This window comes from Astatotilapia calliptera, chromosome 1 (genome assembly GCF_964374335.1).
Source record: "Astatotilapia calliptera chromosome 1, fAstCal68.1, whole genome shotgun sequence".
Lineage (NCBI taxonomy): Eukaryota > Metazoa > Chordata > Actinopteri > Cichliformes > Cichlidae > Astatotilapia > Astatotilapia calliptera.
This window is the reverse complement of record NC_137422.1, coordinates 22,875,694-22,891,839: the sequence shown is the minus strand read 5'-3', so window position 1 is coordinate 22,891,839 and position 16,146 is coordinate 22,875,694. Positions and strand designations below refer to the sequence as shown.

Below are 16,146 nucleotides of genomic sequence, written 5' to 3'. Positions count from 1 at the left end.
CCTGGAATTGGCGTCGGCATAAAAAGTTTGTCCTTTAATTTCGTCATGTTTGTTATAACTGCTGATGGTCCACTTATGCGCTTGTTTCTTCTGAAGCGTTTTTTCTTATCTAAGCCAAACGTAAATGACTCATTATAATCCCACCGCCTGCCGCTGGCTGTTTTGACAGACCGCTGATTTACAATATTTGTAAATGTCCTCCTGACATTAGTCTGCGCACTGTGCGCTCTGTGTGCCAAGAACATAGTCTGCTTAAGGGAAGCTGGCGAGTGGGGAGAGACACTAATTTTTTCCTCTGGTCCTAAGGGGTCTCCTTCTCTATATAAGGCTCTCAGAGTTCTCAGGAGTTACACAGTCTCTATGTTCCCCGGGAACACCACCAATAGCAGCAGCCTGCTCCTCTCATAAGAGAATTAACAGCTTTCCGGCGCTCAGAGGAAGCTGCACCGAAAATACTCAATCTACTGGATACTAACAAAGAAACAGAGAGGTGAGCACGCTTTCTTTCTTTCTTTCTTTCTTTCTTTCTTTCTTTCTTTCTTTCTTTCTTTCTTTCTCCGAAACAACCCGTACTTTATAATGCACATTCTCTGCAACAGCAGGAAAGGCAGAACTGCCCACCTGGTGAGATTTGCTGCAGATTTATTCATGCACTCACATCGCGATATAAACTTCTGACACATTGTAACTCTGATGTTAGCAAGACACCGGTCTTCAGTGTCTGCAGCCCGGAAAGTGCCGTAGCATGATGGAAACCCTATGTGCAGGAAGTAACCTTATGAGCAAAGCATTTTAAGTGTATTTGGAGGTTATCGATATGATCAAAAGATTATATTTCATTTATGGAAGCCTATATTTTAGAATTCTGGGACCAGGATATAACAGAAGAAATAACTTACTTAATGATGACCTTTAAGGTTTCTGAAGAAGAAGAAGAAGAAAAAAAAAAGCCCAAACCCCCAAAACAATAAAATGAAATTTAAAAAAGTAATTGCAAATTACAAAAATTTCAAGTGACTGCAAAAAGTTATATAAATGATAGAATCTACATTATGGCATGTGTTTTTGTTTACATTCAGCCTCGTGGTGAGCTGGAGATGAGGTCAGTCCGTCTTTGGATCAGATAGGAGCTCCAGAAGTTGAAAAAGGAGTCAAGTTTACATAGACGAGATGTCGATACGTACGTGCGTTCAGGTTTTCTCCTCTGTCTGTCACTCTGGTATCGAATTCATGAGAGCCTTGAGAAGGGCCCAGACAGAGAAGCTGGTAGAGGTTCAGTGTGAAGACGGGGCACAGGGAAAGAAGAAGGGTGTGGCGGCTGGGCTGCCTGTTGGCTCACAGTTCCCTGAGCTGGCACAGCATGTTGACACAGAGCCGATGCCAGACCTCAGGCTGCATCTCCAGCCAAAGGGAAAGAGGTGAAGGGATTCAAGGATAAGAGCAACCAGTGCAAGCTGGTTTATTTTTCCTTTCTTCTCTGATCACCCTGACTGACTGCTCTTCTCTCTTTCTAGAAGTTTATGACTTAGGGATATTTGGTTTAGCTTTAGTTTTGGACGTCTTGCCTCCACCTTGTTGCCTTTCGGAGCGAGGTCAGGTAAAGAGTCAGTTACACAATATTATGAACCTTCCTAATATGTGTGAGGAATGCAGTGTTTTGCCTAATGAGAGCTGAGTGAGAAGTTGTCAGCTTGAACTCAGGTCCCCCTCAGCAGATCTCACTGTGCTGCTTGGCTTGGCTAAAATAACTGGAGTGATACAGGATGGATGTTGTATATAATTAAGGTGCACTAGGTCCAGGTGGGTTATGTACACAGACTTTTTCATACATTTTTAGTCATGAATATAAAACTAATTTATTAGGGACACTTTATGTCATATTAATGTTTATGGTCAAATAATTGAGGTTTTTATGAATAAGACAGATCCTTGTACATTAAGACTGAGGCCACTAAAAATGATCATTTAAGCATTTAATGTCACAATATGTTACAAGCTGATCATGTACACTTCACAGTGTCTGAAAAGGAAACAAAATGCCTCAAATAATCAGCAATTTATCAGATAAATCTAATGGAAGTTTATGATTATAATTTTGTTCATGCTATATGAGAGTGGTTGATTGAACTCTGTGGCCAATATCTGTTTCATACACCTTTCAGTATATTTTATGGCACTGCAAATAAACAAAAACACCTTCATAACCTCAAAAAAATGAACATTGAAGTATTTCTTTTATGCTTTGGCCTAAATAAAACCAAGCATTCAGAAGCTTCTCAAAGAAATGTTGTTATTGCAGGGCAGTTATTTTGGATTGCATCAGAGTCTATTGGCCCAAATAGTAAAACAGTCATAAGATGGCCAAAAGCCGAACTTACACAAAGCAGAACTGCAGAGAAAAAAAAGTCCACCTTTGAGTTAGGAAATTTTATTTTACTGCTCCTCCCCATCACCAAACACTCTTCATCAGTAGGAGTTATAACACATAGCAATGCAAAGGGAATATTGAAGAGTTATCAACTAAAAACAACCTGAAGGAGAGACAGATATTAAAGAAGAGTCTTGCTGTGCAGTCGTTTCTAGGTGTGTGCATTTATTTTGCAACTTTATTAGAAGAAGTGCCTCCTATATTAGTTAAGTGTGGGAAGTGTGTGTGCCCATATTTTGTAATCTGGTCATTTTCTTGAATCACAGAGGAAGGAAACCATCATTGAATCGTCATTTCCACCCTGCAGATTTTATCTGGAACTGTGAAAGGAGCCTCTCTATATCCACAAGCTGCTGTCTAGTCCTAAAGTATAAACTACGCAGCTCAAGTGTCAGGATGACCTGCGCTACAGTGACCTGGCCCCTTGTCCTCGTCCTCGTGCTGTTGTGCATCAGAGACTCGGCTTCCCTCTTCCTGCCAGACTCCAGTGAGCTCAGGAAGCTACTGAGCCGCTATGAGGAGGAAGCAGAGCAGAAAGGCACCAGCAACACAGCTGGTAACAGGACCCGCCGAGCCATCCTCTGGTCAGACCGTGAGGAGATCCTGCAGCTGCACAACAAGCTGAGGGGTGGGGTTTACCCCACTGCTTCAAACATGGAATACATGGTAAGATTATTGACCTATTTCAGTATTATCATGCAGATAAAGCTAACCTTTTACTTTACCCTGGAAAAAAACTGTTATACTTATTTCTTGCACTTGATTTTTTAATTTGCTTTACTTGAGTGGTTTTGCAGAATTCACAGTTCAGTCTTACATTTATTTACCTTATATTGAACCTTCTTCAGCTCATCAGTTTAATCACTGTGTGAAACAAGCTTCTCTTTATGCCAACCTTCATGTTTTTGGCTTTACCTTGCAAACACAGGAGTTGAACAGTAGGTGGGCGGGGCTTCTGTGCTCACAGTCAGGTTGTGCCTGAGATCACGATATAAGGAATATCTCCTCTAAGTGACATCACAAAGAGCCATAGTAAGAGAAGCAGATCTTTTACCATGTATCATCATATATATGATATATATACTCAAATGATATGAACACAGGATTATATATAATATATATAATGATATATAAACATAGCAGCTTCTCAGGTAATTTTCATCTGTCAGCAGCACCAATGAGGTTGGTAATCAGGGTTTTAGTTGACGTACAAAAAGTGGTGTTGCCGTAATAAAAACAATCGTTTCTCTCTGCTGGAAACATGTAGTCAAGATGTTGAACTACTGCCAGCCTGCTGTGCCACGCTTTTATGGGGAGGATAATAATGCTGACTCTGTCCTACCTGCAAACAGCTCAGCACATGCGGCTTGGTTAAAAGAGGAAGGAGAATAAGGCTGGAAAAGGGAAACTTAAGGGACCGCATGGCACATTAATACATAAAGTAGGAGAGGGATTATTGTGGAGACAAAAATAAGCTTATTGAAAACCACGTGCTCCATAAAGTTGAGAGAAGCAGTGGTGGCCTGTGTGTCTCTGGAGTGTGGTTACACTGTGAAGGAAAATGTCTGCAGACTGTCTTTGCTCTCTCAAATTCCAGCGAACAGGCAGTGGATGTGTTTGTGTTAGTGTAAGGGTGTTTGGAGTTACAGTGCTGTCTGTGTGTGCATGTGTTAGCGACCACCAAAAGGCTGGAAATTTACTGAAGGGATGTACTTTGAGGGGCCATGGTGTATGGAGTGTTCAGTCACTTCACAGTGCCCCCTCCAAAGTGGGAGTCAGGTATCTTCTCTGTTTTCCACCCTCTTGTCCACTGCTATAATAAATCCCACTGAGGAAATTTGGATAATTCAGCTGTGATTGCTGGAGATTTGTAGTGGACCAAGGCCAGGCGCTAGGAGCTCCGCTCAAATGTCACCATCTAAGGATATTGTTGTACTTGTGTGCGGCTTAGTTTCAGCTTAATGGGAGAGAAGGAAGTGCAAGAGCAGAAGAGCAGGTTGAGGGAAGGAAAGCATAGTGTGGATTGCACTTGATACAGCAGGTGATGAATGATTGTTTTCTTATATGCATGCAGATTTGGGATGATGAGTTGGAGCGATCTGCCACTCAGTGGGCAGAGGAGTGTCAGTGGGACCATGGACCTCAGGACCTGCTCATGTCTATTGGACAAAACCTGGCAGTTCACTGGGGCAGGTGAGACACATTCTTATTAAATATGAATATTTTATTGCTTTATTTTGGAAAATGACTTTTTTTCAAAATCTGAGAAAAAAAATCATTGGACCTTATCCTCTTCTGTACTTTGTAGATTATTTGTTAGACATTTGTAGGAATGCGACCACCTTTGATGTTGAATAACCATCTAACTGATGTCATGGATGTTTTTTTTATGTCCATTTGAGATGTGTGGACGTCCTTGTTAGAATTTCTGGCAAGAGAAAGTTCATCTAAATGTGTATATAATGTATATATTAAACAAAATAAGGTAAGTTCACTACACAACAAATAAACTGGAATTTAGATGTAAAAACTGTAAATGGCTAAAAAAATTTTTTTTAGTGATGCTAGACATCTGTTGACAACCATGTACTGACCACATTGCATTGCTGTTCAAAAAACAAAACAAAGCAATGAATTCCTTCTTTGCAATAGTCAAAACTTTATTTCTCACTTTGTAAGAGCGTGAGGAGGCTTGTGTTCTACATGCGTTCATTCACCTTATTGTGACCAGTTTTGATGAAGGGGATAACACCTGGTTTTCAGCCATGTTTGCTGGGTAATTTGTATTAAGCAAAGTACAGATAAAAGACTTTAATCAGTGGACGTAAGGCTGTTAATCAACATGGCCATGCCCCCTAATATTAAGTCCCAAACAAGTGAGTTATAATCCCACTCCTCCTCTCAACTGTGCAGTTTTCGTTTTAAGTTAAACCAAAAAGGGCTTGTATGAGTTTGTAAGAATTCAAATTTCATAGCTAAAGTTGGGTCTCAGCCCTTTAAGGTGGCTGCTTGATCAACAGGAGTTTTAAACATGCTCTAGGACTAGCACGGTGGAATTGTTAGTCAGTCAGTCCACCATTTTTAGCCCAGAATAAAAAATCTGAGCAGCTACTATATGGATTAAGAGCAACTTTATTTCCACTGCTCCTTTAAGCAGATTTGCAATCATTTTTCTGAAGGCTATAAATCTGAACTTTAACTGAGTGGCAGTTTTCTTGTAGCTTTTTTGTACCAAGTGACTCCTAAACGTCCTTATAAGAGATTATCATCAACTCTAAGCAAAAGTGATGAATGTTGTACTTGAGCTACTTAAACTATAACAAAAGTGTCAGTGCATGAACCATAGGTATTGCTAGTCCTTGTTCATATGGAGTCTGATATGAATGAGGTTGTGTGTGTGTGTCCAAGTGGACATCAGACAGTAGGCCTCTGTGTTTAATAGTGTATGGCTATCGCAGCAGGTGCCCTTCCAGGAATCTGCCCTCATTCTCACAAACCCATTCCCCCTTCCTACTCCCTTCTTTTCTTCCTGTGCCAAAAAACCCTGATGCGGAGTCATTTTTTCACTCCCCCTCTGCTCTCCATTTATAAGCTCTGCACGTTTCAACACCGTAAAAAGAGATGTTTATAATAGGAGCTAGAATTGATTTGTTAAACTGGGAAGCTGTGTTTAGCTTTGCTCTAATTCTTTTTGTTGTTGTCTTTTAGCTTGATTTGATTCCCTCTGTTATGGAGGGAACAGACTGCTGTTCCGTGTGCCAGGTTATATTCAGACTCATCATTTGAGGACAAAAGGGTTAGAGCAAGGGTAGAGCAAGGCAGGTTCATGTAGTTTCTCAAGTCTAGCCAAAGCACCTGGCAGATACCCCAGATGTTTCCCTTTTGCCCCTGGTACCCTGTGACTGAGCCTACTGTCTGTTTGTGTGTGTGTGTGTGTGTGTGTGTGTGTGTGTGTGTGTGTGTGTATCCTACAGATACCGTTCACCTTCCTCCCACGTCCAATCCTGGTACGATGAAGTGAAGGACTACACCTACCCCTACCCTCATGAGTGCAATCCCTGGTGTCCAGAACGTTGCTCTGGGCCAATGTGCACTCATTACACCCAGGTGAGACAAATACAAGAAAAAGGTTTGTCATCTTTGTTTGAAGCCCACAATTAACTCTGCATAGCATAACACAACTGAATCTCTGACTTAAGTGTTGGTGGTCAAGTCAGAATGTGGGTAATGTTGGCACCATATTTGGACAAGTAAAAAGAATACATGAAATTTCCACTGCACCATCTGCTGCATTGGGAGTCTGACAGTTTAAATTTAAGCTGGTGGACTGCTCTTTTAAGAAATCCCTGAGCAGTAACTTATAAACCTGCTCTTAACTTGATCAATTACTACAAGAACCTGCAAAGTTTGATAACTTGATGCAAATAATTCAAGAGAAGGGACAGAAAAAAGTTTTTTTTTTTTTAAAAAAAGAAAAAAAAAAGAAAGAAAGACGCTCAAAAGAAACAGGAATGAATGAGCCTGCCTCATCCTTCCCCAGACATTACTTTGTGGATGTTGGGATGAGTTTACAGAAACATTTAGACTCCTCCCTGAAACCTGATTGCTGCCATCTGGTAGTCATTTTCATCCCACCAGACATGCCACACCGTTTGACCTGGATTCTTTTGAAGATGCTGCAGAGTGGGCAATGCCAAGTCTGAGCATCACCACCTTTTCTCTGTAAGTGCCGATACACGTGCAGTCCAGGCAGTCAAACCACATTTTAATCGCACTATCCTGGATTACCAGCACTCACCAGCTGACTCACTGCTTCCACTGAACATTCCTGAAGGGGGAGAGTGCACGTTTGGGAGGAAAGCTTGGAGACGCTTTCGAATATGATGTCTTGTATTCCCTGTCAAATGGCACATCATTCATCTGCAACACCACTGCAGGAGCTTTCCGTTTCGTGAGCTGCGTTATTTTACTGTGGACAGTTCTGGGGCTTGGAGAATTTCTTTCCAAGTTAAGATATTAAAAACTGACATTTCCTCCTTCTAACTGGATGATGAAAATACTCCCGGTTGTGTCACAGAGGGCAAACTGGGTTCACGTGATGACCACGTGACTGAAGAAGAATAACAGAACAGGCAGTCTTGGAAATCCCAAAGGCCTCATTAGTTATAACTGCCTAAATAGGTGCTTCCTCTGGAATGATGGTGGACCTATCGGTTGTGAGGAAAGAGAGGCAACAAATCTAGGTTACGAGATCGACTGTTTACTTTTCTGTGTGTCCTTTCGGAAATTGTACGTGCTAATGTTTGCCATTTACTTTCCCCTCCCCTTTTACAGCTGGTGTGGGCAACTACTAACCGAGTGGGCTGCGCTGTGCACGTGTGCCCAAGGATGAACGTGTGGGGAGAAATATGGGAGAATTCTGTTTACCTTGTGTGCAACTATTCCCCAAAGTAAGATCAGTATTCCTCCATGCTGTACTGATCGTTAACACCTCTGGTCTCCAGGCTCTTGTTTACATACCTTCTCCTTACAGGGCTCACAAAAGCTGCATTTTGAGTTGTTAATATAGTTGTACTGTAGATAAGAAACACTAGCTGTCCAAAGCATTCATATGACATATTGTTGCCATTAAAATTCCTCCAGAAGTCAGAGTAAAAATAGTAATTATGAGGTACGGGGAAAGAAAATAAGAGCAGAGTAGGAGTTTGTTTTCCAGACAGCCTATGAGATGTAATTGCCTTAGAGACAAAGAGGAGTGTTTTTGCTACAAGGTCACGAACCCAGTGACGTTGACTCATGGTTAATTTCCACCTTACTCAAGACGCCCATTGTTCAAAATTTCTGCAGGGGCAACTGGATCGGAGAGGCTCCATACCAGCATGGCCGACCTTGTTCCCAGTGCCCTCCAAGCTATGGAGGAGGATGCAGAAATAACCTTTGCTACAAAGGTGAGCGAACCCACGCGATTTTCCCTCAGTCATTTTAACATTAAACTGGTTACCAAGCTGAACCCTATCTGTCCTTTTACAGACTCTCAGCAGCCAGAGATTGAAGACATGAATGAGGTGGAGAAGCCTCAGGTCCCACTGCCACCTCGTACCACTGCCAGACCTAAAACTATTGCTCCAAAGAAACCTGTGTCCAGACCCTCCAGTCCCAAGAACACTAATCCCAGGACAACGCCTTCAAAAGCTCCCAGCAGCACTTTTCTTGGTAGCTATAGCAACTGTATACCTATCAAAATCATCATGAATTTTAATATTTTACACTTTTTAATATGTTTTTTTCCCTTGCAGCTCACAATATTAAGTGTGAGACAAGACTGCGAGATAAATGCCGTGGCTCAACCTGCAGCAGGTGAGGTTATTTCAGTGTGTTTTAATGTAAAATTAGTTTAAGATTTGCAAATAAGATAACACAGTTTGCAGTATCCATGCACTGTGGTGGCCAACTTGCTTTCTGACTCTGCAGATACAACTGTCCTGCTAACTGTGTGCAAAAGAAAGGAAAAGTTTGGGGAACTGTCACTTATGATGTGGTGAGTCTGTCCTGTATGAAGCAAACTTACTGCATCATGCAGCAGTTTATAATGGGACCGTAAACGTGGTTTAGTCTGGTTTCACACTGGACGACAACATATAAGGCACTAAATAATATCTCATATGTATCCTGTATGTAAAATAGGCTTCAGGACATCCAAGTTTTAGGTTTTTCCTAAAATTCCGGTTTTATCATTTATCCTAATCTAATGAGTGTTGTTTTCACATTTTTTAAATTCTTTTCTCGCATTATGGAACTGTTTTGATTTGGTATTTGATTTGTAAATAAGAGCTTTGCTATTTTTACAGGATTTTCACCCAGCGTTTGTTTTTCATTGTTTCAGCAATCAAGTATTTGCCGAGCTGCTATCCATCATGGTGTGATTGACAACAACGGAGGACTAATCGATATCTCCAGAATGGATAAGTTACCATTCTTTGTCAGATCTACAAAGAATGGCATTGAGTCTCTCAGGTAGATATATGTACTCTGAAGGGAACATATAGGAAACAAATGTGCCTGCTTCTGTGACTAACACAATGAAATAATTTGGTTTCGGAAGACTTTACAGGTTTCTAAATTTGATGTGTTTTACAGTAAATATAAAGCTGGAAATGCCTTCACAGTGGCCAGAGTGAAAGGTAAGTGAAGCATTTCTTTTGTTCGGAGGAGCTTTGAGTCACGATTGTGTGCTGATTTGCATTATTTTCAGATATATATTAGAGTTTTAAGTGATTTTCTTTTCTCTCTCTCTGTGACAGAAATGACAGCTGATTGTTACACCACAGTGGCTGAAATCTGCCCTTACAAAGAACCAAACTCACACTGTCCAAGGTGTCACCACACATCCAACATTTGATTACTCAAAAACAGCTTTTTACTACAACAGTAGATGACATATTTAATGCTTGTCCTCTCAGATAAAAAGTAAATTAAAGTAAATGGACACTTGGTGTTTGTATTAGTTATTTACATTATTGTACAAAGGTTCTGAGACACCCCACATTTCTTTATATTTTGCTAGGAAAATGAGAAATAGTTTCTTGAAACTTGTGCAAACATACATAGAAACATGGTGTAAAGGGCTAAAATAGAGTTTGTACAATTCTGATGAGCTGCAAAATCAAAATTTGGTACGAGCACCTTCATTCATCAGCATACATTAATAGTTTAACAAACAATAAATATATCCCCCTGAAGATTGTCGGGTAAAAGGACATAACTGAAAATCAAGAACAAGAACAAACAAGTCTGGCTCCTTGGAAGCGAAATATGAAGAAGGGTGGGAGGGGTGGCCCAAGACTTTTGCACAGCACTGTATGCATAGCAAATAAATAGTTTCGAATTTAATATAATGCAGTTGAAAATAAAATGTAAATGTTTGTCTTTTTGCCAACTACATCCGTTAACTGAGAATATAGGAATGCTAAATGAAAGTGCTAAAATATTACCACTTATTGAAGAAACCCTCCCATAGCAAAACATCTTTCTATGACTCTTGTCTGTCAGATTTATACTCAAGTGCAATTTGTTTCTCAGAGTCTTCTGTCCAGAGAACTGCAAGGCTCAGCCCTCATACTGGTCGCCTGTTATTGGAAACAAGATTTACACAGATGTAAGTAACACTAGCTTCCAATCTGTATCTTCTGAATTAAGGGGCAATAAACCACAATCAAGTAAACGTATGTGTTTCAGTTTGTGCAACTAATACACAACCTACCTGCTGGTGTGTACTTTTATGTGCTTTTAAAGTGTATTTTTTTATTCCAATAATGCTAGGATGGTAGGAATAAAAAATAAATAAAAAAAATTAGCTGATTGTTTATTATAACTTGGCCTCCTCAGCAAAAACGGGGAGATGTCTGAATGATTATGTCTGCGTGATTATGTTGCATGGCCATGAACAACAGCTGAATCATAGGATCATGGAGAATTGGAGTAATGAAATGACAAACCGGAGAATGTCTTTGACTCTATAGGGCTTTACCACTCAAGCATTATCTCAAACTAAGTGCCTCTTTTTCACTGAAGAAGACACAGAAAGAAATACTCCTAGGAAGACTGGTTTAGAATATCTCTCTGAAGTGACTTAAAAAGATGTTTACAGTGGAGAGGACACTGTAAAGTGCCCTTCAGACTAAACATATCAGATGTAAAATGTAAAAGCTTTTATGTTACTTTCGAAGTTTATTTTAGAGCTGCTAATCTGTGAATTCACATGAGGTCAATGCTGGGTTTAAAGAGCTTAACCACTGATGAAACTGACTCTTAACCAGATCACAGGTCCTCTGAGGTCCTGAAACAAGCACACTTGACTCATAACAAATGCCCAGCACCCAGGAATGCTTTGCAATCTGAGGCACCCACATCTGTTTCCACAGTGGTGTATAAGCTGAATGTTGGTTAAACATGAGGCATAAACTGTCTGGTTACAATCTCTGGTAGGGTGTATGGACAGTCTGATCTATGTTTGGAGTAGAAATGATTGATTGTACTCCAAACTGTTGATAAGAGCTCATGGTCTGTTTTGCTGGAGCCATGCTTCTGGCTCAAACTCTACTCCTTGAGTGTGTGTGTGTGTGTGTGTGTGTGTGTGTGTGTGTGTGTGTGTGTGTGTGTGTGTGTGTGTGGTTGCTGACGTCTTTCTGTAAAATATATTTCATGCTGTATTAAACAATTATTAAACTGAAGTAATGTTTGCACAGTGAAAAAGTGGTTTTCCATCTTTTTAAATCCTCTCTCAAGTTCACCATATCTTCTCTTCACAGAACTCCAGCATTTGCAAAGCGGCCATCCATGCAGGCGTAATCAAACCCAATGGCGGTTTTGTTGATGTTTTGCCTCTGGACAAGAGAAAGAGCTACACAGGAGTTCTGAAAAATGGCATCCAATCTGAAAGGTACTGCTCCACAGGGATTTTGGAGATTACTATTATTCCTGACAACTATGTTTAAAATGTAGCCCTTTAAACAAGCAATTGCCAACAGTGAGGAGTAAAAACTCCTTTTAACAGGAAGAACGCTTCAGCAGATCCAGGCTCTGTTAGGGGCAGCCATCTGCCACTACTAGTTGGAGGTCAGGGGGGAAGTTAGGATAGCAAAAAGGCACACCGTGGGAGAGAGAGGCAGAGTTTAGTTATTAAACGAAATATAGCAATGGTGTATAAACACATAGAGAGGGAAAACACATGAGTAAAGAAGAAAAGGTCAGTGGATCAAGGGAAGCCCCAGCAGCATCAGTAACTCAAGGGAGGATTCAGAGACACCTGTTCCATCTCAAACTATATGCTTTATCAAAAAGGGACATTTTATTTCTCTTTTAGGAGGAGTTAATTTAATAAAAATCAAATTAAAGTTAATCGAAGGTGGAGTTTTATATCAAATTTTGTATAAAGTGTAGTCACCAAAAAGTCAAATGCAACTGAAATAAAAACCAGAAGCTTGCTGAAATTTAGACAAGTAAACTGTCCAAGAGAGTCTGAAATAGAACAAGGCACTTTTAGCTGCTCCCTTATTTCGAATGGATGGACACTGGATGCTTTTCCTGATACAACTCTTTCATTTCTCCAGGTTTAGGACCAGACCTGAGATTACATTAGCTCGTGACCCCTTGAGACTGGGTTTGTGTCTCCTCCCAGTCTCAAACTGGGGATCTGTCGTGTTTAAGGTGAATGTGTTAACCATTACACCTTGGAGCTGTAAAAGAGACTATAAAATATGCCAGAGAAAAGTGCTTTTATTCACTATACCCTATCTTGATTTATGTGCACTGTAATACTGCAAGTAGTGGGTTCCCTTCATGCACACTATGCTTCTCAAATCAGTCTCACATCTGTGGCCGGCTCCAGTGGACTAAGCTCAGGCAAAGAAGCCCTTGTGGCCAGTTCTAGTGGCATATGGGGTTGTAAGAGTAATGGTGTGGTTTGGTGTGTGGACGGCCCACACATGGGACCTTTGCTTACTTTACTCAGGCATTTCAATTGAGTGTGCAAAGTGCTGAATGGTCAAAAGCATGCCAAGTCTTATTCTCTGAAATCTAATGCAGAGCTGTGAAGGTTTCACTCGGGGCATTCGGATAGGAGGTCAGTAGATGGCTGAGAGAAAGTCTGTGCCATGTGCCAACATCATGGCAGGGTGGGCAGCTTGGATTACTGGTGAAGTAATCACATCCTATCCAATTACTCGAGGCTGGAAATGCTGTCAGCCACTTAGAGTGCTTTCCTATATGGACAATTATTTGTGATTAGATACCAGTTGCACTGGCCTATCATGATTATGTAGCATGGCAAGACTTTGAGATATTTCCGCTAATGAACAAATTACAGCCGTCCAGTTCAACACATGAGGTAATTGGAAGATTCAGTCACAGAAATATAAATACAATGAGTGATTCTGCAAATGTGTCCTTTCCTCCTAAATGTATCATGTGCACCATGACTGTGTGCTTTTGATGGCTCTGATTGGTTGAGGAACTGGAGGGGTCTCATTTGACTTAAAGGAGCACACAAACTCACGGGAAAGCAAGATTATTCCACATTTGCTCCTTCACCTTTGATCAGGCTTCTGAAATTTGCTTCTCAGAATTTTGAAAGAACATACTTTTTCATGGTGTAGTGATAAAATTAACACTTTTTTGTCATGTCCATTTGCAGCAGAAGCAACATGGAGGGAGGATCCTTCCGAGTCTTTACTGTGAGGCAGTGAGACTTAAGTTCAGTAACCTGAAGACCAACAGAGTCACCTCAGCTGCTCTCGAAGAGAAGAAAGTGCCCATAGCTTTGATGCCATGGCTGTTTGTCTGTCCCATCTGACTGACAGAAACTTTCCCCACTCAGTTAACAAACAGTAGTCATACAGTAAAATTCATCCACTCATCCAACACATTGATAGTCCTTCATGTTCCTTCATCTTTTCTTAGACTTACATAATCTGTGAATACAGAATTTTTTTTTAAATTATATTATATAAAATGCATTGAACAGCTGGTGCTGGAAGTTTTGAGTTAGACTTGTGTTACAAAAAGCAATATGTTTACATTGGTGTTCTTATTACAAGTGTTATTTGTTTTTCATACACAGGAATGTATCCAGATCACACTGTATTTAATCATTGTGTACAGAATATATTATATTTTGTTTTTTTTAAAGAAATAATAACATGTTTAAGTTCTAGCCATTTAAAAAATATATAGCCCTCTTCTTCATCATTGCTTTTCTAATTCTTAGCAGCGAAGTCCAAGTTTAGTGTGAGCAAAGATGTTTTGCTGGGTTTTTTTGACCAGAAATTTTGAAGCACAAATATTCTGCGAAATGAATGTGTATAAAGGCAGCAGGCACTGCTGGAGAGAAGTAATATTTTCCTTAAGAAGACTAGTGTTGCTTCAGTGCCTGCCATGTGGATGGAGAGCCGGTGTAGGTGAGACAGTTTGTGCACTTATAATAATAAGTAGTAACATCCCAATTTATATTTATTAACTGCTCAGTGCTTTCTTCTTTTCTTTGTTTCTAATAAATACATTTCATGAAAATGCAAAATGCTCCCCCCCTTCCCACGTGAGACCGTTGAATGTGTTGCATGTTTCAGGTACAAAGAGTGCTTTTTGTTCAGAGACTGGACCACGTTGTGAAGGTTTGACACTAACACTGTGCAGAACACACAGGAGACAAGTGTAATATCTCTCACCATAGTGGATTAAAGCACGGTTGTGTTTGGTCAGGTCTGATTAATAGTTTTGCTCTTCATTTAGCTCTGTGATATAATTTTACATGCACAGACATGAGGGAATGATACTCAGTAGAAACGAATGAAATAAATGTAAAGTCCATTTTGTGTAGAAGTGCTGCCCTCCTGCAAAACACACCCAACATCATAGTCCCATTTAGCCCGTTTAACCTACCTGCTGGTTTTCTTCTTTTCCAACTTCCTGTCTCTTTATCCTACCTCAGTCCTATCGCTGTGCTTAGTATTTAGATCTTTTCTATGTGGGAATTTTGTGGAAAACGCTAAAGGTTTTGTAAAGTTGTGGGATCTGTAAATACTAAGATTTTTGTTTTTGAATCATCTTTATACAGTAAGATTAAAATTAAGTAATTGTGTGAATTTGTTTCAATTGTCTTGGATGTATTGCGTTTATACAGGTTTAGGGTGCCTTCTATACTTTTTGCACAGTTTGAAAATCGAGTGTCTTACAAATCCCAGTGTACACAATTCTTTTTTTCTTTTAAATTAAAAAGTCTTGTCAAATATGATATTTTAGAAATCATTACGCATCATGGGTGTTATTTTGTGATTTTTTTTGTGTGTTTGTGAGCAATAATATTTGAAGAATGAGCCGCTTTACTAAGTAAAGGATAATATCCATATCCAGAAAAGTGAAGCAACCCTTAGCTTACTCTTAGCTACATAAGGTCCTGACTTCATGACCATGAAATGTTACAAGTCTGGCTTTAACTGGTGTCCACAGTAACGTGGTTGAAACCAATGCCTGTGCAGATTGCAAAAAAATGTATTTTAATAAGATCTTGTAACTGTATTAAATGTACTTTGGCCTCAATGTTGGACTAAAATCTGTGTGACATGAATTATGAATGAAATTTAGATCCAGGCCACCCAGGATTTGTCCATTATCTTTGGAAAAATATAACTGACCATGTTCACAACCTGGCTCTGCTTCTTGTGGGCACAAGCATAATGGGCGGAGCTGAGCAACACAAATAGGGATCACTTCTCACGGACTTACACATAATCTGCCAATAGGGTCTTAATAATACAGGAAAGAAGAAAGAAAGAAAGAAGTTTGTCTGCATGACTATAATATCATCATCCTGTAATTCCAATTAAAAAATCAAGGCCAAAGGTCATGTGTTATTTATGATTGGGGTAAAGGTGGCTGAATGGAGAAAGAGGGAAAAAACAATCTTGTAAACAATAATAACTCCTCATAAGCCCAGGGGTTATATGAGAGGCAGATGTTCAGTTTCAGTTAAGCCCTCGTTGGACAGGACCCTGACTATCCTACTGATAAACAGCTGCAACTGGCTTGTGTGATGACTGTTTTACTCCCATTGTCAATGGAGATAAAGATTTGTACTCACCCAGTAAATCCCCTGTCTGCTAAGGAAAAAAGATTCCTGGTTTCAGACCAACTTTATGTTTTCTTGTGCTCAAGAAGTACTTTGC

At 40.0% G+C, this 16,146-nt stretch overlaps 1 protein-coding gene across 1 annotated transcript; it reads left to right on the top strand.

Annotated features, from left to right (window-relative positions):
- Positions 1-353: 353 nt before the first annotated feature.
- Positions 354-15,066, top strand: crispld2 (cysteine-rich secretory protein LCCL domain containing 2). The gene is made up of 15 exons (XM_026168529.2): positions 354-490; positions 2,736-3,094; positions 4,503-4,621; positions 6,403-6,535; positions 7,763-7,878; positions 8,276-8,376; positions 8,459-8,641; positions 8,725-8,785; positions 8,900-8,966; positions 9,312-9,442; positions 9,566-9,609; positions 9,730-9,802; positions 10,508-10,583; positions 11,737-11,867; positions 13,620-15,066. The coding sequence occupies exons 2-15, from the start codon at positions 2,825-2,827 to the stop codon at positions 13,669-13,671; spliced, it is 1,557 nt and encodes a 518-aa protein (XP_026024314.1). The 5' UTR covers positions 354-490; positions 2,736-2,824; the 3' UTR covers positions 13,672-15,066.
- Positions 15,067-16,146: the final 1,080 nt, after the last annotated feature.